Source organism: Mobula birostris, chromosome X, assembly GCF_030028105.1.
Source record: "Mobula birostris isolate sMobBir1 chromosome X, sMobBir1.hap1, whole genome shotgun sequence".
NCBI classification, from domain to species: domain Eukaryota; kingdom Metazoa; phylum Chordata; class Chondrichthyes; order Myliobatiformes; family Myliobatidae; genus Mobula; species Mobula birostris.
In genome coordinates this window covers 73,584,747-73,607,195 of record NC_092402.1, presented here as the reverse complement: position 1 = coordinate 73,607,195, position 22,449 = coordinate 73,584,747, and the positions used below count along the sequence as shown (strand labels likewise).

General features: G+C 44.6%; 1 protein-coding gene across 1 annotated transcript in view; it reads left to right on the top strand.

Annotated features, from left to right (window-relative positions):
- The first annotated feature begins 611 nt into the window (after positions 1–611).
- Positions 612–22,449, top strand: part of LOC140191777 (proline-rich protein 29-like) — a 32,520-nt gene continuing 10,682 nt past the window's right edge. Inside the window, exons 1-2 of the mRNA XM_072249510.1 lie at positions 612–752; positions 21,620–21,710. Of these exons, the coding sequence (XP_072105611.1) occupies positions 672–752; positions 21,620–21,710 (172 nt within the window). The 5' untranslated portion in view covers positions 612–671. The remainder of the gene's footprint in view (positions 753–21,619; positions 21,711–22,449) is intronic.

Here is a 22,449-nt window from a genome sequence, read left to right as displayed (position 1 = left end):
ACACCTAATGAATTCTGCTCCATCTAAATCTCTTGCACTGAAGATGCCAATCAATATTAGTGAAGTTGAAGTCACCCATAACAACTCTGTTATATTTGCAACTTTCCAAAATCTATTCTTCCAGAAACTAAAAAAACCTCACCACTGACTACACAACCTCAGAGAATCTGAAGACATCCCAGAAATAACCTTGCATTTATATTGTACCTTTTCCTGCCATGACCAATGGGCAGCTTGTGAAGTGTGAAAGAAAACCGGAAAATGCTTCACATAGCAGTTCAGGAAGCATCTGCAGAGAGTTAAAAGGGTTTCATTAAAAGGGTTGTGATGGAAGGTAGCAGCTCCCATATGGCAGTGCCCTCTCAGATATTCACAGGAAGGAAACAAGCGTCACCTGAGGTCAGCATATCGGCATTGATGGGAACAGATCATTTCACCTCCATTGCTTCATTACATGTCCAGATGGGTTATTCTTTCTTTAATATTGGCAATTGCATGACAGATCTGGGGCTCGCTTCATTGAAGTAAACAAAAGCTCTGGTTAAATCATCTCAGGCACGTCAGTGTTTAGACCTGGGTTCCATGGTGACCAATTGGTTTCTCATGCTGTTTACTTGAACATACACAGTAGAATTTCCCGGTTCAGACTGTGCAGTCTGTGTGTGAAGGGAATGTATTTTTCAGAGAATGATGTCTATTTCTCTCCAGATTGGGAGCAGAAGCCTCAGACAGTGCAGATAATTCAACAACAGGTAAGGGAGAGAGTGGGCCTGAGCTGTAACCAGAATATTTGTATCCTAGCAATATAGAGTAATGCTCAAGAGAAAGTGTCACTTAAATGGGATTGTTTAATATAGCTGATAGGGAGGGTTTAAACTAAGTTGGCAAGGGGAAGGAAACCAAGGTGTTAGGGTCGAGGAAGAGGAAAATAGAAATAAGTCAAAAATACTGTGCAGCAAAGATCGCAAGAAGGACAGGCCGGTGAATATACAGGATGATTTGCTGCAAAATAGAAATATAGCAAAATCGGCAACAGATACTGATCTAAATGTACTGTACTTAAATGCACGCAGCATTAGAAATAAAGTGGATGACCTTGCTGCACAGCTACAGGTTAAAAGATATGACATTGTGGCCATCACCGAGTCATGGCTAAATGATGGATGTGATTGGGAGCTGAATGTCCAAGGATACACAGTGTATAGGGAAGATAGGAAGATAGGTAAAGGGGGTGGCGTGGCCCTGATAGTAAGTAATGATATCAAATCAGTAGAAAGAAGGGACATAGGATCAGAAGAGGTAGAATCCTTATGGGTAGAATTAAGAAATGGCAAGAGTAAAAAGACACTCATAGCAGTTATATACAGGCCTCCAGACAGCAGCCGGGATGTGGACTACAAGTTGCAGCTGGAAATAGAAAAAGCGTGTCAGAAGGACAATGTCAAGATAATTATGGGAGATTTTAATATGAAAGTGGATTGGGAAAGTCAGGAAGGTAATGGATCTCAGGAGAGGGAGTTTGTAGAATGCCTACAGGATGGCTTTTTGGAGCAGCTTGTCCAGAAGCCCACCAGGGGACCGGCTGTTTTGGATTGGGTGCTGTGTAACGAACCTGAGGCGATTAGGGAGCTGGAGGTAATGGAACCCCTTGGAAGTAGTGATCATAATATGATTGAGTTCAGTTTCAAATTTGAAAAGGAGAAGCTGGTATCAGGTGTATCGATATTTCAGTGGAACAGGGGAAATTACAGTGGTATGAGAGAGGAACTGGTCCAAGTCGATTGGAAAAGTGAGCTAAATGGAGGGACAGCAGAGCAGAATTGGATGAAATTCCTACAAGAAATAAGGAAAATGCAGGAAAAATATATTCCAAGAAAAAAGAAAATCATGAATGGAAAAATGGCACAAATGTGGCTAACGAGAGAGGTTAAGGCAAAAATAAAAGCAAAAGAAACGGCGTACAAGGAAGCAAAAATTAGTGGGAAAAATGAGGACTGGAAGACCTTTAAAAACTTACAGAAGGAAACTAAGAAAGTCATTAGGAAAGAAAAGATGAATTATGAAAGGAAGTTGGCAATTAACATAAAAAAGGATACTAAGAGTTTTTTTAAATATATGAAGAGTAAAAGAGTGACAAGGGTAGATATGGGACCAATTGAAAATGATGCTGGAGTAATTATAATGGATAACAAAGAGATGGCGGAGGAACTGAATGAGTATTTTGCATCAGTCTTCACAGTGGAAGGTGTGAGCAATATACCTGATAGCCAGAGGTATCAGGGAATAGAATTAGGTACAGTCAAGATAACTAGAGAGAAAATGCTTGGGAAGCTAAGTGGACTAAGAACAGATAAGTCTCCCGGTCCGGATGAGGTGCACCCAAGGGTTCTGAAGGAGGTGGCTTTGGAGATTGTGGAAGCATTGGAAATGATCTTCCAGGAATCAATAGACTCTGGCATGGTTCCGGAAGACTGGAAGGTCGCAAATGTAGTTCCGCTATTTAAGAAAGGAAGGAGGCAGCAAAAAGAAAATTACAGACCTATTAGTCTGACATCGGTAGTTGGAAAAATATTGGAGTCAATCCTCAAGGACGAGGTTATGAAATACCTCGAGGTGCATGACAAGATAGGCCGAAGCCAGCATGGTTTCATGAAGGGAAGATCCTGCCTCACCAACCTATTGGAATTTTTTGAGGTAATCTCGAATAAGATTGACAAGGGAGAGGCTGTGAATGTTGTGTATTTAGATTTTCAAACGGCCTTCGATAAGGTGCTGCTTAATAAGATGAGAGCCCATGGAATTATAGGAAAGATATTGAAATGGGTGGAGCATTGGCTGATAGGCAGAAAGCAAAGGGTGGGAATAAAGGGATCCTATTCTGATTGGTTGCCGGTTACTAGTGGTGTTCCGCAGGGCTCGGTGTTGGGGCGGCTTCTTTTTACAATGTACATCGATGATTTGGATTATGGATTAAATGGTTTTGTGGCTAAGTTTGCAGACGACACCAAGATAGGTGGAGAAGCAGGAAATGTTGAAGAAACGGAAAGGTTGCAGAGAGACTTGGTCAGTTTAGGAGAGTGGGCAAAGAAATGGCAGATGAGATACAACGTTGACAAATGTACAGTTGTACATTTTGGAAGAAGAAATAATCGGGCACATTATTACTTAGATGGGGAGAAAATTCAAAAATCGGAAGTGCAAAGGGACTTGGGGGTCCTCGAGCAGGATACCCTAAAGGTTAACCACCAAGTTGGATTGGCGGTAAGGAAAGCGAATGCTATGTTGGCATTCATTTCAAGAGGAATAGTGTATAAGAGTAAGGAGGTGTTGATGAGGCTTTATGGGGCATTAGTGAGACCTCATCTGGAATACCGTGTGCAGTTTTGGGCCCCCTATCTTAGAAAGGATGTACTGATGTTGGAGAGAGTTCAGAGAAAATTTACGAGGATAATTCCTGGAATACAGGGGCTAACATATTAGGAGCGTTTGTCGGCTCTTGGACTGTATTCATTAGAGTATAGAAGAATGAGAGGGGATCTCATAGAAACATTTCGAATGTTGAAAGGGTTGGACAGAGTAGATGTGGGAAGGTTGTTTCCCTTGGTGGGTGAGTCCAGGACAAGAGGCCATAGTCTTAGAATTAGAGGGTACCCAGTTAAAACAGAGATAAGGAGAAATTTTTTTAGCCAGAGGGTCGTGGATTTGTGGAATTCGTTGCCACATACAGTTGTGGAGGCCTGATCATTGAGGGTGTTTAAGGAGGAGATTGACAGGTATCTAATTAGTCAGGGTATCAAGGGATATGGGGAAAAAGCCGGAAATTGGAACTAGATGGGTGAATAGTTTAGCTCATGGGGGAGCTGCGGAGCAGATTCAATGGGCCGAATGGCCTACTTCTGCTCCTTTGTCTTGTGATCTTGTGATCTTGCGATCTTGTGAAATGTGAATAATTCTACTTTAGAGCACTTGGAAATTTTACACAAATTTCAGAATTCACTAAGTGTTAGTTGGTAATATCTTGCAGGAGTAAATAGTATCACCAGAACCTCATGACAGCATGATCACAGCTGGTTCACAAGGCTGTGAGTTCAATTCCCACTTTTGGAACATGATCAAAATCTGGACTGTCCCAGCAGTGCAGTGTTGATGGAGTATGGGAGCGTGGGAAGGAGGAAGAGAGAGGGAGATGGGGGGGGGGTGGTGGTTGTGGTGGAGCAAGAGAGAAAGAGAGAGAGAGATAGATAGCTAGATAGAGAGAGAGACTGCAAGTGCAGAACAGACAGAGCAGACGATAGAGAGAGGGGCAGAGTGAAAGTGAGAAGAACATGAGCTGGGACAAAAAGAGAGGTGTGACAGTGAGCAGTTGACAAAGAGAGAGGGGGAAACTGAAACTAATTGTCCTGGATAGTCGGATGATGGGAAAGCTCCTCAATAAATATTTATTCTCTGTGGAGAAAGATGTGAAGGATTCACAACTTGAGATAGTTAATGGGGAGCTCTTCTCTTGCAGCTCCATTTTGTTCTTTAAGTTTTTTGAAGAAGTAACCAAGAAACTCAATGAAGGCAGAGTAGTAGATGTGGTCTATCTATCTGGACTTCAGTAAGGCCTTTGATAAGGTTCTGTAAGGAATCTTATCAACACACAAAATGCTGAAGGATCTCAACAGGCTAGGTAGCATCTATGGAAAAGAGTACAGTCAATGTTTCGGCCTGAAACGTCGACTGTACTTTTTTCCATAGATGCTGCCTGGCCTGCCGGGTTCCTCCAGCATTTTGTGTGTGTTGCTTGGATTTCCAGCACCTGCAAATTTTCTCTTGTTTGTAATCTTATCAAAGTTAGATTGCCTGGGGGTCACAGGTTCAGCTTAGCTCAATATTCCAATCACCCGAGGGCCAACACTTTCAGAGGGGAGAAATTTAACCTGAGTTCCACAGTACTAATAAGTTGCAATCAGTCATAGGGATAAAAATTGCTAGATTCTGCAGGAAGTGGTATCAGGATAAGTAGAAAAATAATAGGATTGTCAGAGTCATTACAGATTTATGAAAGGAAATTATATTTAACAATTCTGCCTGATGTTCTAGGTTTGTGCTTGCTAAATAGATCAAGCAGAACCAGTGTATATGGGATATTATGTTTTGAAGGCCTTTGATAAGATTCCATAAAAGGTTTTTAAATCAATCAGAGCTTCTGTTATTTTGTGTAGTATACGAGTGTGGGTTGAAAATTAGTTAATGGCTGGAATTACCAATTAGTTTCGGAGATGTGAGGTTAGGAGTAGGGTACAGATTCTCTGAGGTCCTAGATGATTACAATCTATTTCAATGATTAGAAGAGAGGGTAAGTAAAAAAGATCCCGATTTGCTGGTGATACAAAGTCGGGTGCCGTTGCCAGTTCTGAGGAAGATGCGGAGAGATTCTAGAGGATATGGACTGATTGAGAATGGCTGCAAACATGCAGATGGAATGTAATGTGAAAAAAAATAGCGTTATCTACTTTGACAGGAAACAAAAAAAAAACGGGGGTATTTTTAAGTGTAAGAGATTGTTGGTGTTGGTGTTCAGAGGGACCTGGGTGTCTTGCACATAAATAACTGAAATTTGTCACAATATAGGCAACTCCTACCTTATGGCCAATTGGGTGACTGAGATCTGCCCTTACAGAATTCACGAATTCGGTGCAGTTTTGGTCACCAAATTACAGGAAGGATATAAATAAGGTTGAAAGAATGCAGAGAAGGTTTACAAGGATGTTGCCGGGACTTGAGAAACTGAGTTACAGAGAAAGGTTGAATAGGTTAGAACTTTATTCCCTGGAGCGTAGAAGAATGAGGGGAGATTTGATAGAGGTATATAAAATTATGATGGGTATAGATAGAGTGAATGCAAGCAGGCTTTTTCCACTGAGGCAAGGGGAGAAAAAAAACCAGAGGACATGGGTTTAGGGTGAGGGGGGAGAAGTTTAAAGGGAACATTAGGGGGGGCTTCTTCACACAGAGAGTGGTGGGAGTGTGGAGTGAGCTGCCAGATGAAGTGGTAAATGCGGGCTCACTTTTAACATTTAAGAAAAACCTGGACAGATACATGGATGGGAGGTGTATAGAGGGATATGGTCCACGTGCAGGTCAGTGGGACTAGGCAGAAAAATGGTTCGGCACAGCCAAGAAGGGCCAAAAGGCCTGTTTCTGTGCTGTAATGTTCTACGGTTCTATGGTTCTAAATCACAATCCAAAAGTTTGAGGGATGCAATAACATTTGTTCTTACAGAATTTATGTGGGGGGAAAAAAGTAAATAAGTAGACACATAGTTTTTTCAACTTGTGTTTCTTCACACATGTTCAGATGGCGTGGCTTTATATAATGGAAAACACAATATCATCCAGTTTCTAGGAGCACAGCCCTCCTGTAATGTAAGGTTGCCTGTGTGCAGTAACAGTAAACAATTAGAAAAGACAATTGCACATTGGCTTTTATTGCAAGAGGATTTGAGTAAAGAGCAGGGGTCTTAACAGGAGTGTTTATTTTGAGAACCAGTCAACGACTGTGTACAGATTGAGACTCCATACCACTGTTCCCTCGAAGCTGCGCAGTAGCTGAAATACTCCCATGCAATAGCCTTTATTATTGCACAGCTAGAATAGTTTTAAATGTAATGTTCATATTAAAATACAGTACAGTTTTCAGGCTGTGTAAAAATTTCTGCTTAGAGCAATGGTTGGTCTGTGCAGTCATAAAAAAACTAGAGGGAACGTTGCTCCTTACCAGGGAAAGGACGTGGTTGTACCAGTGCAAACACAGCAAAGGGTTATAAGCTTAATTCTTCGGATGGCAAAAATTCTCTTTCTTATTATCTTTTTTTATGTTTTACTGTTTGCCATATGAGGAGAGATTATATAGGCTAGGCCTGTACACTTGAATGCAAGACAGAGAGGTAATGTTGCAGCTATATAGGACCCTGGTCAGACCACACTGGAGTACTGTGCTCATTTCTGGTCACCTCACTACAGGAAGGATGTGGAAACCATAGAAAGGGTGCAAAGGAGATTTACAAGGATGTTGCCTGGATTGGGGAGCATGCCTTATGAGAATAGGTTGAGTGAACTCGGCCTTTTCTCCTTGGAGCGACGGAGGATGAGAGGTGACCTGATAGAGGTGTATAAGATGATGAGAGGCATTAATCGTGTGGATAGTCAGAGGCTTTTTCCTAGGACTGGAAATGGCTAGAGCGAGAGGGCACAGTTTTAAGGGAGTAGGTACAGAGGAGATGTCAGGGGTAAGTTTTTTACGTAGAGAGTGGTGAGAGTGTGGAATGGGCTGCCGGTGGCGGTGGTGGAGGTGGATACGATAGGGTCTTTTAAGAGACTCCTGGATGTCTACATGGAGCTTAGAAATATAGAGGGCTATGGGTAAAGTCTAGATAGTTCTAAGGTAGGGACATGTTCGGCACAGCTTTGTGGGCGGAAGGGTCTGTATTGTGCTGTAGGTTTTCTATGTTTCTATATTTCTATAATAGATTTTTGGATATTAAAATAATTGAGGGGTTTTAGTGCAGGAAAATGGGTTGTGGAAGAGATCATCTGTGATCCCAGTGAATAACAGCATGAACGGAGGGGCTGAATGGCATTCTTCTTTGGTTCTGTCTTCACTAAGGAGGACATAAATAATCTTCCGGAAATAGTAGGGGACAGAGGGTCCAGTGAGATGGAGGAACTGAGGGAAATACATGTTAGTAGGGAAGTGGTGTTAGGTAAATTGAAGGGATTAAAGGCAGATAAATCCCCGGGGCCAAATGGTCTGCATCCCAGAGTGCTTAACGAAGTAGCCCAAGAAATAGTGGATGCATTAGTGATAATTTTTCAAAACTCGTTAGATTCTGGACTAGTTCCTGAGGATTGGAGGGTGGCTGATATAACCCCACTTTTTAAAAAAGGAGGGAGAGAGAAACCGGGGAATTATAGACCGGTTAGCCTAACGTCGGTGGTGGGGAAAATGCTAGAGTCAGTTTTCAAAGATGTGATAACAGTACATTTGGAAAGCGGTGAAATCATCGGACAAAGTCAGCATGGATTTGTGAAAGGAAAATCATGTCTGACGAATCTCATAGAATTTTTTGAGGATGTAACTAGTAGAGTGGATAGGGGAGAACCAGTGGATCTGGCATATTTGGATTTTCAAAAGGCTTTTGACAAGGTCCCACACAGGAGATTAGTGTGCAAACTTAAAGCACACGGTATTGGGGGTAAGATATTGATGTGGATAGAGAATTGGTTGGCAGACAGGAAGCAAAGAGTGGGAATAAACGGGACCTTTTCAGAATGGCAGGCGGTGACTAGTGGGGTACCGCAAGGCTCAGTGCTGGGACCCCAGTTGTTTACAATATATATTAATGACTTGGATGAGGGAATTAAATGCAGCATCTCCAAGTTTGCGGATGACACGAAGCTGGGTGGCAGTGTTAGCTGTGAAGAGGATGCTAAGAGGATGCAGGGTGACTTGGATAGGTTAGGTGAGTGGGCAAATTCATGGCAGGTGCAACTTAATGTGGATAAATGTGAGGTTATCCACTTTGGTGGCAAAAACAGGAAAACGGATTATTATCTGAATAGTGGCCAATTAGGAAAAGGGGAGGTGCAACGAGACCTGGGTGTCATTATACACCAGTCATTGAAAGTGGGCATGCAGGTACAGCAGGCGGTGAAAAAGGCGAATGGTATGCTGGCATTCATAGCAAGAGGATTCGAGTACAGGAGCAGGGAGGTACTACTGCAGTTGTACAAGGCCTTGGTGAGACCACACCTGGAGTATTGTGTACAGTTTTGGTCCTCTAATGTGAGGAAAGACATCCTTGCCATAGAGGGAGTACAAAGAAGGTTCACCAGATTGATTCCTGGGATGGCAGGACTTTCATATGATGAAAGACTGGATGAACTAGGCTTATACTCGTTGGAATTTAGAAGATTGAGGGGGGATCTTATCGAAATGTATAAAATCCTAAAGGGATTGGACAGGCTAGATGCAGGAAGATTGTTCCCGATGTTGGGGAAGTCCAGAACGAGGGGTCACAGTTTGAGGATAAAGGGGAAGCCTTTTAGGACCGAGATGAGGAAAAACTTCTTCACACAGAGAGTGGTGAATCTGTGGAATTCTCTGCCACAGGAAACAGTTGAGGCCAGTTCATTGGCTATATTTAAGAGGGAGTTAGATATGGCCCTTGTGGCTAAAGGGATCAGGGGGTACGGAGGGAAGGCTGGTACAGGGTTCTGAGTTGGATGATCAGCCATGATCATACTGAATGGTGGTGCAGGCTCGAAGGGCCGAATGGCCTGCTCCTGCACCTATTTTCTATGTTTCTATGTTTCTGCTTCTATTTCTTACATGATCAAAAGTTCATAAATGTTATTCCTAGTGCTGTTAACCTTCAAATTCAAATTTATTGTCATTTTACAGGGTATGAATGCCATGGAAGTTAGCTTTTTTATTGCAGCAGCACAGTACAAGTTAACATCAACTTAAATTACCGTAATTTACACAAAAATATATAACAACATGAGTGCTAATTCAGAAAAAGGAAAATAAATTGTGATGAGAGACCTAGGGGAGGATGGTTTGGCCCCAAGTGCCGGAGTATCCGAGGTTAGAATTGAGACAAGAACCGAAACTAAATGAAGACAGGGTTCAAATCTAGAGGCTAGATGAGAATCCAAAGTGGAGCTGATGCTTGACCACTGACCCTCCATTCAGGTGCTCTTTAAATATTAAAATTCTGGCACTAAAACATGGCTGCCAATTAGTGGGGCGGACCTGAATCTTTAAAGGGGTCTCACCAGCTATCCACATTCTGGAGAGTCAGAGCGTCTAAACCCCGGAAACTGGCGCAGTTGGGTGCATGTCGTAACTGGACCCCTCCCCTACAGCCAACTCATGACAGCCCTGGCTGCTCGGAGAGATTATGATGGTTGACACAAATTAACCATATAACCATTTAACAATTACAGCACGGAAACAGGCCATCTCGGCCCTTCTAGTCCTTGCCGAACCCTTACTCTCACCTAGTCCCACCAACCTGCACTCAGCCCATAACCCTCCATTCCCTTCCTGTCCATATATCTATCCAATTTAACTTTAAACGACTACATCAAACCTGCCTCAACCACTTCTGCTGGAAGCTCGTTCCACACAGCCACCACTCTCTGAGTAAAGAAGTTCCCCCTCATGTTACCCCTAAACTTTTGTCTTTTAACTCTCGACTCATGTCCTCTTGTTTGAATCTTCCCCATTCTCAATGGAAAAAGCCTATCCATGTCAACTCTATCAATCCCCCTCATAATTGTAAATACCTCCATCAAGTCCCCTCTCAACCTTCTACACTCCAAAGAATAAAGACCTAACTTGTTCAACCTTTCTCTGTAACTTAGGAGATGAAACCCAGGCAACATTTTAGTAAACCTCCTTTGTACTCTCTCAATTTTATTGACATCTTTCCTATAATTCGGTGACCAGAACTATACACAATTGCGTCCCACGATCTGACACAATGTCCACTGGAAAACCATGGATCCTGAAGAAATGGCGCAGGACAATTTCTGCCATCTCCACCACAGAAGGTAGTCTGTCCAAGGTGATGAATTTGCAGGCCTTCAAAAAACGATCCACAATGACCAAGATGACGGTCTTCCCCTTGGAAAGCGGAAGTCCCATGACAAAGTCCATGGAGATGTGCGCCCCATGTCTGTCTGGAACAGGCAGAGGGTGGCGGAGCCCTTGAAGTTGGGCGTGCGGCTCCTTGTTCCGGATGCACCTGGCATGCCAGCATGTATTGACAGACCTCCCTTGCTATTCCAGGGCTACCAATATCTTCTCTTAATAAACTTGAGGGTCCTGGCAATCCCTGGGTGAGTGATCATTCTTGATGCATGTCCGCTCTAGAGTACCTGGGACCTGATGCAGCTTGGGACAAACAGCTGACCTGGAGGGCCATTCTGAGGAATCTCCCCTTGTGCCTGGGCCTTGTGAACAAATGTGTCAATTTCCCAATGAATGGCGCTATCACCTTGGCTTGGGGCAAATGATGGCAGGCTGCTCCTCTCATTCGGGTTCATCGAACTGATGAGACTGGTTTCTGGTTTCTGGTTTTTTGACCCTGGTCGATAGGTCAAGATGTAATTGAAATGGTTAAAGAAAAGAGACCACCTAGCCTCCTGAATATAAGCCAGGTTCTTGTGGTCTGTCCATATGATAGAAGGGTTCTTGGCCCCCTTGAGCCAGTAACGCCATTCCTCCAGAGCCAATTTGACCACGAGCAGTTCTCTATTCCCAAAGTTGCAGGCATGGGCTGGCTCAACTCCTGCAGCGATACGTTGAGCTGACAGGACGTCCCCACATACAGGAGATTTCCAGCTGCCCCAAACTCCACAAAAGCGTTCACCTCTCATCTGTTCATACCCCAGGAGATCTCCGTCTTCAGCGTGACACCAAAATTGTTGAGGTTGGGAGTAGTGGCTGCTCCCATCACAGGCCTCCCGCCACCAGATGGTCTTAACAGTTCTCTGGCCGGCTGCAGCTTTGGACATTCTGTCTGCAGGTGACCTGCTTCCCTGCAGTAACAGCAGAAACCTTGACTCCAATGCCAGAACCTCTCAGTGGCGGAGAGTCTTGTGCAATCGGTTTGCATGAGCTTGACAGGACCCTGTGCAGGAGATGGCCTGGTCATTGTTCAAGATCGGGGAGTAGAACTGCGATGCATTGAAGCTGGGCTCGGGCTAGCCCTCTTCGACCTCTTGAGGTTGTCCCACTTTTGCTCCACTAAACAATTATTGAAGTAGTCAATCAGAGCCTCTAAGTCTCTAACCTGCTCTTCCAAGGCAAGGGCATTCTTTAGTTCATCTCGCAGTCCATGAGGTACAGAGTGGCCAAGGCCTCCGTGTTCCAGCTGCTCTCTTGGGCCAAAGTCCAAACTCAATAGTGTAGTTGGCTGCAGATGGATCACCCTGACACACCTCCATCAGGTGGTTCGAGCGTCAGCGTGCTCCAACAGGATGATGGAACACCCTCCTCGTGGCGGCCATGAACTCCTCCAAATTCCTCCCAATGCGCAGTGGCCCAGGCAGGGCTCTCTCAGTCAGGAGAGAGATCATGAAGGCCACCTTTCCGCACTCCAGAGGAACCAGGTTGGCTGGAGTTTGAACATTGAGCGAGGAAGCTCGGGGCACCACCAAATCTCTCTGGGCTCTGCAGACTGACTGACAGCCTCATGCAAGCGACTTTGGCTTCCTCCCTGCGATAGTTGGCACATGGTGACCATGGGGTCGTGTATCTCCAAGCTCGGTCTTGAAATTTTCTTGCAGTAGCTGATGAAGGGCTCCGATACCTCGCTGGATTCATGTTAGGCTCAATCGTACTGTGAAGACAGACCTAGACCAGGATGCTCTAGGACCTAAATGCTGGAGTATCTGAGACAAGAACTGAGTCACGAATCAAGGCTGAATGAAAACAGGGTTCAAAACTAGATGCAAGATGGGAATCCAAAAGTAGAGCTGATGATTGAGCACCGAAACTCTGTTCAGGTGCTCTTTAAATATTAAAGTTCTGGCACCAAGTCATGGCTGCCAATTAGTGGGGTGGACCTGAATCTTTAAAGGGGCTGTGTCAGCTATCCATATTCCGGAGAGTCTGAGCATCTAAACCCCAGAAGCTGGTGCAGTTGAGTGTGTATCATAACAGTGGTGGGGAAGGAGATGAGTGCAGCTCCAACAGATCTCTGGAAGGTCTCTTGTTAGACCCGGATAGACTGGACACAGAGTGAATGTTTCCAATAGTGGGAAAATCTAGGACCAGAGACTGCAGACTCAAAATAAAAGGACATCTCTTTAGAACAACCATTAAGAGGAAATTCTTTCGCCAAACGGATATAAATCTATGGAATTCATTGCCACAGACAGCTGTAGAGACCAAGTCAGTGGGTATATTGAAAGCAAACGATGACAGGTTCTTCATTAGTAAAGGTGTTGAATGTTATGGGAAGAAGGCAGGAAAGTGGGAGCGAGAGGGAAAAATAAATCAGCCACAATTAAATGGCAGAGCAGTCTTGATGGGCTGAATGGCCTAATTCTGCTGCTAAGTCTTATGGTCTTACCACCCTTGACAAGGCAGCTTACTTGATTGTTGCCTTATCAACCAATGCAGGCATTCCATTCCCTCCTCCAGCACCATCTACAAAATGCACTGTTGTTACCCAGACAGTAGCTCCCAAACCCGGCACCTCTCTCACTGAGAAGGACAGGAACACCAACTGCTGTAGGTTCTCTCCCAGCTCTGCCTTGGAAACATGTTACCAGTTATTAACACATTTATTTAATTAGAGATATAGTGCAGACCAGGCCCTTCCTGCCTTTCGAGCCACAACTCCCAGCAACTTCCTGTTGAACTCCAAACTCCCTGGCCTAGTAATGGGATGATTTACAATTTACAATTTACAGTTACGTGATAACTGGAATATCTTTGGACTGTGGGAGGAAACTGGAGTACCCAGAGAAATTCCATGCATTTCATGGGGAGGAGATACTGTGCAGACTACTTACAGACAGAACTGGAATTGAACTGCAAACTCTGACACCTCGAGCTATAACGGCATCATGCTAACCACATAGCTACCGTGGTGCCCATGTTGAGTCCAAATCCTGGAACTCACAATGGATGGACAATAAATGGTGGGGTGGGCAAATCTTTTGCACATTCATGGTGAGGTACAAGTACAGTATCACAGGAACGTACATTACAACACACAGAATATAAATTATACATACTTATACTATACTGTGAAAAAAGATGGTGCAAAAACAAGGAAAATAATGAATTCTAAATAATTTAAATGGCTTCCATCATTTGTACTCCATTTCATTGTTTGTATTAGTCACTCAGAGAAATGTAATAATTAATAATTACTGCCGTTGGAGATTATATGAATCAAATGACATTCACCACATTCTTCTCCTAACACTGACTCGTTATCCCCCTCAAGTGGAGGAATGAAAGTTGCAGCAGAATTATCAAATAATTCATAACAAAAGCTCGAATCCTCCATGGTCTGTGAAAAACATAACATTCAGCTTGATTTAAACTCCTTCAACAAATGAGCTCTATAGAAAATAAAATCATTTACCAAACAGCAATCAATTCACCGTCAGAGGGTGAAGAAATACTGGGGGGGGGGGGGGGGGGGTAACAAGGTGATGAATTGCCAGTCCAGGTGGTGTGTGAGTGCTCAGAGAGTGTTCTAGCACACTCCACTCCAACTGGACCTCTCGGATGACCAACATGGCACAAGCGGAGGCTTTCCAAGCTGTTAGAATGGTGATATGTGTCCTGCTGAGGGATGATCTTCTGCCACAGTCTTGGGCCTGGACTGCTCACTTCGTTGAGATCAAGGTCACCTTGCCTGTGAGTTTCTTCATCACTGGGTCATTCTAAGCAACTGCAGCAGATCCCTGCTTCTCTGTTACTGCAGTGAACAGCACATGGGGGATGGGGAAGTTGGAAGTTCTCTCCACCCCAAAGATGACTTTATCTGCTCAGTTCTACTGAAGAACGCAGGCCACCTGTGCTAATGGGATCTGCCATTGGCATTGACTTTGCCATGGACTACAGGCACATGACCACAAAGCTCTGCTCAATGACCCCAAGTGTAATTTGCTGCTGAAGCTCTGTCTCCTAGTGACTGGCACCTATCAGAAGGGGCCCTGGGAGCTTTCCTTGCTTCTGCCCCTCTCATAGCCTTGTGAACTGATGTTCAATGTTTAAGTTCAAGTTCAAGTTTATTGTCATTCAACCGTATTCATGTATACCACCAAACGAAACAATGTTCCTCCAGGCCAAGGTAATATTACCAAAAATAAACAAACAAATAATATATATTTCTGAAGATTGACATTTAACAAGGTGCATTTATGACACCAGTTAAAAAGCAAATAGTAGCAACATTGAAAGTTCTAAGTTCAAAGTAAATTTATTATCAAAGTACATATATGACACCATATACAACCCTGAAATTTATTTCCTTGTGGGGATACACAATAAATCTATAGAATAATAACTATAACATAATCAATGAAAGACCACCCAATTTGGGCATTCGGAGTACAGAGGACAACAGAGTATGCAAATACAAAATGAAAGAAAGCATAATAATAAATAGATAAGCAATAAATATTGACAACATAAGATGAAGAGTCCTTGAAAGTGAGTTCATAGTTTGTGGGATTTTCCATTCAAGGGTATTGGTGTTTCCACACCAGGCTATGATGCAGCCAGTCAATATACTCTCCAATACACATCTATAGAAGTTTGTCAGAGTTTTAGATGCCATGCCAAATCTTTGCAAGCTCCTAAGGAAGTAGAGCCACTAATGTGCTTTCTTTGTAATTGCTCTTACATGCTGGGCCCAGGAAAGATCCTCCAAAATAATAACACTGAGGAATTTAAAGAGGCTGACCCTCTCCACCTCTGATCCTCTGATGAGGACTGGCTCATGGACCTCCAGTTTCCTCTTCCTGAAGTCAATAAGCAGCTCCTTGGTCTTGTTGACATTGAGTGAGAGGTTGTTGTTGTAGCATCACTCAGCCAGATTTTCAATCTCCCTCCGGTATGCTGATTCATCACCACCTTTGATTCAGCCAACAGCAGTGGTGTCGTCAGCAAACTTAAACATGGCATTACAGCTGGGCTTAGCCTCACATTCATAAGTATAAAGTGAGTAGAGCAGGGGGATAAGCACACAGCCTTATGGTGCATCTGTACTGATGGAAATTGTGGAGGAGATATTGTTGCCAATCTGAACTGACTGGGGTCTACAAGCGAGGATCTGATTGCACAAGGAGGTATTGAAGTCGAGGTCTTGGTGCTTATTGATTAATTTTGAGACGATGATAGCATTGAACGCTGAGCTGTTCTCAATAAAGTGCACCCTGGTAAAATGCATCTTTGCTGTCCAGATATTCCAGGGTTGAGTAAAGAGACAATCAGATGGCATCTGCTGTGGACCTGTTGCTCCAGTTGTATAATACTACTGGTGCTTTATATGTGATTTCTGTTGCAAAGAATTTTGTGGAATTCATTGCTACAGGCAACCGTGGAGACCAAGTCTTTATGTATATTTAAGCCAGAGTTTGATAGGTTTTTGATTGGTCAGGGCATGAAGGGATACGAGAAGAAGGCAGGAGATGGGAGCTGAGAGGAAAATTGGATCAGCCATGATGAAATGGCGGAGCAGACTCGATGGGCCGAATGGCCTAATTCTGCTCCTATATCTTATGGTGATGATACCTGGGTGTTGGCAGGAAGTTCAGGAGTCTCACGGCCTGGGGGAAGAAACTATTTTCCATCCTAACAGTTCTTGTCCTAATGTGGCGGTACCTTCTACCTGATTCTACCTAGGGGGCAAAAAGATTGTTGAGCGGATAGGAAGGATCATTGACAATGCTGAGCACCCTGCATATGCAACGCTCCTGATAAGCCTCTCATATGAGGCTTATCGGAAGAGAGACCACAATGATTCCCTCAGCAGTCCTTTGAAAGGTCTTGTGGTCAGATACCTTGCAATTTCCATACCAGTCTGTTCGGACTTTGGGGTCGATCCCACAGCTGGCCACTAGAAGCCCTCAGTGAGCTTTTGGTTTCTAAACATTCTTACCTTGCTGTGTTACTTGTGTGGTAATTCACTGCACCCGTACCTAGTTAAGCCGTGTGAATTGTGCAGTTCTTTGCTCATTCTTTGAGCTAACGCTTGATATGTATGTCTGTTTTGTAATACAGTGCTGTATTCCTTTTGAGAGTATTTTTTTTTGCCCTTGCCTTGCTATTTTGCATTTTGGACCTGTTTTACTTTAGAACTTTGAATTTGATCTGTTGTGTTTTTTGGAATTGCTTGCTTGTTCCTTTTTGACTCCTGTTTTTACTATATTGAACCACTGCCTGGACTTTGGATTTGGATTATTGCCTTTGTTTTGGAATTGTACTGGAAAGGCAAAATATCATATAACCATATAACAATTACAGTACAGAAACAGGCCATCTCGGCCCTTCTAGTCTGTGCTGAACGCTTACTCTCACCTAGTCCCACCGACCTGCACTCAGCCCATAACCCTCCATTCCTTTCCTGTCCATATATCCAGTAAAGTACTTGTCTGAATATCCATTCTGGCTTCCTGTGCGATCTCTGCACCTGGATTTATTTCTCACTCAGCCCCTTGGGTACATTGCTGGAGTTCTGGACTGCCACACTGCAGACCCAGATTCAAGCCCAGGTGGGCCTAATAGTAAGACTAAGCCAAAATGATGAACCCAGCAGAGACAAGCCCACCCAACTCACTGCCTGATGCTGACTGCCCCTTGGCTGTGATGACTAGTCTTGGGGCTACCATGGATCAACATGACCAGGTCTTAGCAAAACATGAGTAGACACTGGGGCAATTTTCAGTTCCCTGAAGGTTCTCTCAGCACACCAGCAACCTCTGCTGCCAGAACACAAGTCCTCCCTCAACCACCTGAGCCTGAGCCTTATCATCCTCCATCTGATTCTGAGGCGCCAGTGAAGCTAGGGGCACACTCTTCTCTCAGGCAGAGTGAGACCACAGGATGAGAGAGCACTGCAGCAGGCCAGGTGACTTCAGGTCTACATTGTTGTGAAAACGTCCATGCCCATCCGGCATGGGGAGAACTGTGACAGTGGTCTCTTCTACCACTGAGTCTTCAGTCATTGGAGTCCTTTCCGCATCCATTTCCTGGGGAGAACGATGGCACTCTCTCAGGCACTAGTGGACTCTAGGGCTGTTGGCAACTTCATGGATATCTCTCTCCAAGTTCCCCTGTCCTTACTAGATTCTCCACTCATGGTGACTGCTTTGGATGGTCAACCATTGGGCAATGGCAGTGTCAGCCATGTTACTGATCCTTTGTGCCTTCACATCAAGAAGCACCAGGAGAGGATGCAGTTTTATTTAATTCACTCTCCCAAGCTTTCTGTAGTCTCAGGATTCCACTGTCTAGTCCATCATAACTCTCACATTGATTGGGCTACTGGTTCCATGCTTGAGTAGTCCCACATGCCATGCGACCTGCATCTTCTTAGGTTCATTCCCAAGTCCCTTCTGAGTCTCATAACCCTCTGGAGCTATCACAAGTCCCTTGCAGGTATCTTGACCTGAAGGAAGTATCCAGCAAGAAGTGAGTCATGTCACTGCCCCCTCAATGCCCTTGCGACTGTGTTATAGATCTACTCCCTGGTACGTGTTCTCCTTGGGGAGGGTGAGCATTCTCCCTCTCCAGTCCTGAGTATGCTGCCATATATGCTTATATTAAGGGCACCCTGACTTCAGGTTTCATCCACCTGTCCGTGTCCCCTGCTGGTGCAGGATTCTTTTTGGGGGAGAAGAAAGGATGGTGGCTCGCATTCTTGTATTGATTACTAGGGCCTCAACAAGGTGATAGTCAAGAATTGTTATACTCTACCTCTGATGTCCATGGCTTTTGACCATCTTCACAAAGCTGGACTTCAGGAATGCTTCCCACCTGGTCCATACCTGGAAGGGTGATGAGTGGAAAACCACATTCAACACCACCACAGGCCACTACCAATACCAGGTCATGTCTTTTGGCCTTATCAATGCTCCAGCTGTGTTTCAAGAGCTCATCAATGATGTCCTCCATGACGTGCTCAACCAGTTCATCTTTATCTACATTCTGGTATTTTCTAAGTCTCCCTATGAGCACATCCATCCTGTTCACCAGGTACCTCAGCATCTCCTGAAAAACTGCCTTTATGTTAAACTAGAGAAGTGAGTTTCATGTCCAAGAGGTCTCCTTTCTGAGATTTATAATCAACAGAAGCAAGATTTCAGATGGGCTGTAAGTAAACCCGAGCTATCTGAGACTGGCCCCAACCCAACTCTGTCAAACAGGTCTAACACTTCTTCGGTTTCGCCAACTTCTACAGGAGGTTTGTCTACAACTTCAGCACCTTCTCTCTGCTCCAGACAAGGGGGAAGGTCACCTGCTTTTTTTTTTGACTCCTGAGGCTGTAAAAAGCTTTTCAGAAACTCGAGCAACAGTTTACTTCAGCCCCTGTCCAGGTACTGTCTGATCAGTCTCTTCCGTCCATTGTGGAAGTTGATGCCTCAGACGTAGGGACATAGACACTATGCTGTCTCAGAGCTGTTGACACCATGCTTCACCCATCCAGTTTCCTCTTGCACCTTCTAACTCCCATGGAAAGGAATTATGATGCTGGTTGTTGTTCTCGTACCATTCTACCTCCTCTATATGCTGTCACATCTTTGTTGTTGATGGAGCCAACCACTTATGTCGTGCGCCAGCAACGTGAACAGTAGCGGGCTGAGCACGCAGTCCTGGGGAGTGGCGGTGCTCAGCATGATGGAGTGTGAATACTCTTGAGCTTATTCCAGAGCAAACTGTCCAATCTTCCTGCCACCTCAAACCATAAGGAGATTGGGAAGCCATATGTCAACTGATAAACAACAGGGTCCCAGACAACTGAAGTTCTGCATCTTGATGCAACATCAGTCACAAGCTCACAGCCTAATCATCTAAGAAGAGGAGAGCATTACAGAGCACCTCTGAAGTAGCATGATTTTTATCACCTTCAAGAAAGCTGACAGGTATGACTCCAGTAATTATGGAGGGATCTGGCTGCTCAGGAAATAGCTGAAGATCTGTTCTCTGAATGACAGCGTGGCTTCTGTCCATCTGGAACTAGATCTAGCAGTGCACTGGTAGGTCAGCAGTGGGCTGAGTATGCTGTCCTGTGGGGTGCCAGTGCTCAGCATGATAGAGCTAGAGATGTTTCTGCCAACACGGACTGACTGTGGTCTTTCTGTGAAGAAGTCCCAAGATCCAATTACAGAGAGTGATGTTGAGACCCAATGAGGACAGCTTACCCACCAGCTTCTGAGGGATGATTGTATTACACAGCGAGCTGAAGGCAATATGCAGCATCGTGATGTATGAGGCACCATTTTCCAAGTGGAACAGGATGGAAGCAGCGTGCAGTGTGGTCACAAGAGCCTACTGGGGAATAAATTTATAAATTTGAAACGGACATCAGGACTTGTGCAAGAACATAGTGTCATATTTAAAATTATTGTTGTGTAAGTGCTGCACTATGAACATCTAGTTGTCCAAGGACACCAGTGTGTTGTCATTTTTTGTATTTCTATTTTAGATGAAGTGATTAAAGTGAGAAGGGAGGGATTTAATAGAAATCTGAGGGGTAACATTTTCACCCAGAGTGCTGTCAGAGGAAATGTTTGAGGGAGGTACATTAACAACATTAAAAAAATGCACTTGGAAAGGTGCATGGACAGGAAAGGTTGGGAGGGATAGGGGCCAAATGTAGGCAAATAGGACTAGGTTAGATGAGCACTGTGGTCAGTATGGTCCAGGGAGGGTCTGAAGGACCTATTTCAATGCTGTGTGACTCCAGGACTCCAATGAGAATGGTGTTATGCTGGGCAGGAATAATATATTCCTGCACTGGGAATGGTATCGCTCTGGCAGGGAATGTTGTAATCCTAGTCTGGGGATTGATAGAGATGTTGCATCACTGGGTTTGGGGTCCCATCACTGACTAACCACCGTGGTACACAACTGGTCGGGCATCCAGTCAAAAAACAACCCTCCACTATCACTCTATATCTCCTGCTATGATGACAATTTTGGCTCTAATTTGTCAACTTTCCTTGGATTCCATGGGCTTAAACGTTTCACACCAGTTTCCACGTGGAATGCTGACAAGGGCCTTAATAGTAGACAACTGCAAACAGACTGCTCATCAATATATTTGTTACCTGTTTGAAATATTCAATCAAATTAGTCAGACAAGATCCCCCTTAACAAAAAGGACACAAAAGAGACTGCAGAGGGAGGGGAGGGATACATGGTGAGGGGTGCGAGTTTGAGGAGAGTTATAAATGTGAGGGGTAAGTGATGGAAGTGATGTGTCATGTAGAGTGCGAGGTGAGGAGTCTGAGGGGATGGGTGATGTAGGCTTGCATGTTTAGGCGTGTGGGGATTGATGACTGTGTGAAGTAAGGGTGTTTGAGGAGTGAGGTGAGTGTGGGGGTGGGGGGGGAATTTGAGGTGAGGCGAGATGAGGGAGTGGAATTTGAGATGGATTTGAGTGAGGAGAGGAGTTTGATGTGAGGAGTTTGAAGAGGAGACTTTGAAGTGAAGCTTTTGAGGAGAGGAGTTTAAGGTGAGGGGTGTATCCTGCCCTCAGTGTACTTTGGGACATGTGTTGTACAGGTGAATGCACAGCAAATTTTCTCCAGGGTAGAAAGATTTCCCAAGGTCCTGTTTTAATAGATGATTCCAGAGGTGAGCAGGTCAGTGAATTTTCTCACCTGATCTGGGCCATTTTTGCAGCTTTTGGTGGAGGAAGCTGTCATGTGGGTGTTGTCTTCTGCAGCAGGAACAGCTCGGGTCTGCTCTGGAGACTTGTGTCCACATCCTGCTCCGGTCCAACCTGGATGTAGAGGGCTTGTCTTCCTCGACCTTGGCCTTTTGTGACTACTTCCTTCGTGTGATTCCAGTCTCTCTGCTGTCCTGCAGGTACCCCAACATCCAGCGACTATAATCCAGCAGCTCCCTGCACCCCAGCAGCCTCAGATCCCACTAGACAGGAATGGACACATGAAGGAAGGTAAGGTGGTCTCCAGCACTTGTGGCTCCAACATCAGTAGGTGGGAGCTGGCTCCATGAAGCTGTAGGTCTGAGTCTAACTCTAGGGATCATGAGGAATTGCTGAGTGATGAATCTTAGTGGGAACGACAATGTTGGCCAGCTGCCAGGTTGCACATTAATCTCTGACGCTGCTTGATGGATGCACTAGGAGAAGTTACTTCTGGCTCACAATCACAGCTGGATGCAATGCTTTTTTCATTTTGTTTGCTGATGTGGCTCTTTAGACCCAGCCCGTAGATTTCCCTGACGCAAATGGGCTTGGATCAGCAGGACTGAGCTGTCATGGGTTCATTTGTCGCCCGTCACGTTGCCCTTGGGATTAAAAGTGGCGGGCTGGAAACACTCAGTGGGTCAGACAGCGTGTGTGGAGGTTCAACATTCCAAAACCCTGAGTCAGAACTGGTTCTTGTGGAAGATCATCGAGTGGAAATGTGAAATCTGCTCCCCTCTCTACAGATGCTGCCTGACACATTTTCCAAGTCCCCTCTTCATCACTCACTCTGTTGCCTCTCTGATGTTCCTACACAATACTTCCACTCCAGTGTTTCTCTGCCTGAGATAAGAGGACCTTTACCCGGTATCATTCCTATGTAGCCCCTGCCCTGGGAGTATGTGATGGGACAGTGTAGAGAGAACTTAACTCTGTCTAACCTTACTGCCTTTGCTCAGGAATATGTGACAGGAGAGTATAGGGGGAA